General features: G+C 39.1%; 1 protein-coding gene across 1 annotated transcript; it reads left to right on the top strand.

The window, feature by feature from the left end:
* The first annotated feature begins 262 nt into the window (after nt 1–262).
* Nucleotides 263–1,177, top strand: LOC106113978 (uncharacterized). The gene is made up of 2 exons (XM_013307037.1): nt 263–271; nt 452–1,177. The coding sequence occupies exons 1-2, from the start codon at nt 263–265 to the stop codon at nt 1,175–1,177; spliced, it is 735 nt and encodes a 244-aa protein (XP_013162491.1).
* Nucleotides 1,178–2,522: the final 1,345 nt, after the last annotated feature.

Raw genomic sequence — 2,522 nt, 5'->3', positions numbered from 1 at the left:
AAATATTTTGTATCAAATCGTAAAAATATAAAATCAATAGAGTTGATAAAATCAAAATAATAAAATAAGGAGAAATATGTACATACAATTTATCTAATACATTGTGACCTCATTATCAATATTAAAGAGAATATAATACTTAAGTCTCCGAGGTCAAGGATAAATTCTCCTCCTATTCAGTAACAAAGCCTTTGTTAGAATCTTTACATTATTTCATGAATACCTGACATAGTTTCCTCGGTGAGATGTTACATCAACGAAAATGTTTGCTGTAAATTATGTGAAAATCCTCGAACATTTCATACTTAGGTAAGAATTTGTGGTCGCATTAATTAGCTTCAAGCGTCACATTATAAGCGGATATTATATTTCATAGTTTAAGCCATTATAGCTACATGTGTAACTAAGCCTAAGCCTAACCTAAAATCTTGTTGACTTCAATCCCAAAAAGACACAAGTATGCGCCATTACCGCTAAAAAACAGCCCTTTGTCGTGGATATTCGTTTCGAGGGCACTCCCCTGGTTGCCTCAGCCAGTATCAGTATTCTCGGTGTTGACATATCGAATGACGTTCAGTTTCGCGGTCATTTGGAAGACAAGGCCAAGCTGGCCTCCAAAAAACTGGGTGTGCTCAGCAGAGCGAAGCAGTATTTCCAACCGGGCCACCGCCTTCAGCTGTATAAGGCGCAAGTTCGGCCCCACACGGAATACTGCTCGCATCTCTGGGCGGGAGCACCCCAGTACCAGATTCTTCCATTTGACCGCATACAACGGAGAGCGATTCGAATCGTCAACGACCGAGCTCTTACTGATCGGCTCGACGCTCTGGCACTGCGGAGGGACGTTAGTTCCCTCTGCATTTTCTACCGCATATACCACGGGGAGTGCTCTGAAGAATTGTTTGGAACGATTCCTGCCGCCGAGTTCCGTCATCGGACGACACGACAGACCGCCAGGTTCCATCCACACCATTTCGATGGCTGGCAATCCACAACCGTGCGGTTTGCGCGAAACTTCCTGCCTCGCACAGCAGCGTTGTGGAATGGTCTGTCCTCGGCGGTATTTCCAAACCGCTACGACTTAGGGTCCTTCAAGAAGCGAGCTTATCACCACCTCAAAGGCCGGCAACGCATCTGCGGTTCCTCTGGTATTGCTGATGTCCATGGGCGTCGTTGAACACCTCGGTGTTCCCGCTGCTCGTTTGCCCCCTTCTGTTATAAAAAAAAAAAAAAAACTAGAGTCAGCCTTGAACCTTTGCCTCAAACAATACGAGTCTTCAGATTCTAAGACCAGAGTCTGCTCCAACTTTATCCAAGTCTGTTCCTTGTTACTTTTTTACTCTCATATTTTATCATGTCATTCATCTTAAGCCTATTATCCTGGGGTCGGCAGCTACTGAACGCCGCCAAGTTTGTTAAGGATCGCCACGTCTTCTTGTTCGTAGCGGAATTCACTCCAGTGCCTCCCTGGGAATATGACTGCGATCCCGACGAAGCCTGACCCAAGACCAAACGCAGAGCCCAAGATAGAGCGAACTGGCGGCGCACTGTGGACGCCCTCCGCCCCACTATGGGAACACAGGACTTTAAGTCAAGTAAATCTATTCTGGGGTCAATAACCATCTGGCTCTTAATCTAACAAATATGTAAAAATGTTAATTTTGTCCTTAAAGTACGTTTGTAAATTGGTGATTTTGATAGTTGGCAAGTAACTACATTTTTTTAATATCTCTGAAACTCGTCCCGATTGCCAGTAACTCCGAGCAACCTTTTGTACTATTTTCCTCATATCCATTATTAGTTCGCCTAACAATAGAACTCTACGTAATATGAAACGCGTATAATCCATTATACTTTATAAGTAATAAGAAACATTACGGACATCAAGCAATAGTAAATTTATTATTCATAAATATATTTTTGTACTAGACAATTATTACTAATATTTAAAATACACATTTTTTTAAATAAATTATTTAGTGACACAGTTGGTCAGTCAAAAAGGGTGAAAAGAAATCAGGTTACTTTAAACTTAACAATAACTACCATAGCCTTGTCATTTTAATCGTACTTTGGCCTTATAAATGCGAATGTTTGGATGGATGGATATTTGTTTAAAGTTAAATCAAGAACGGTTGTATAAATCTCGCTGAAATTTGTCATAGATGTCGAACATAGTCTGGAAAAAAGTTAATTTCATATTACTGCATTAATATATAGAATAGCGATATATATATATATATATATATATTATATTATAATTAAATTTGATAGACAAGTGAGTCATTCAGCACGTTATAATTGCCATTAAATCTTTATTATGGTATAATGAAAAAAATGAGTAACTGGATCCAATATAATTTTTATGTTTCAAATAATAACTTTTTATGTCAGCCTTCTGGAAATTGTATGTTAATGGCCACTCCTGATCTTGTTATATCAGGAAATGTGGTTAACTTTATTATCGCACATAATCCATAATAAAAGAATAACTTTAATATATCTATACTAGCTATCGCCCA

This window comes from Papilio xuthus, unplaced genomic scaffold (assembly GCF_000836235.2).
Source record: "Papilio xuthus unplaced genomic scaffold, Pxut_1.1 DF828142.1, whole genome shotgun sequence".
In the NCBI taxonomy this organism is placed as follows: Eukaryota; Metazoa; Arthropoda; class Insecta; order Lepidoptera; family Papilionidae; genus Papilio; species Papilio xuthus.
This window is presented reverse-complemented; position numbering and strand designations above follow the sequence as displayed.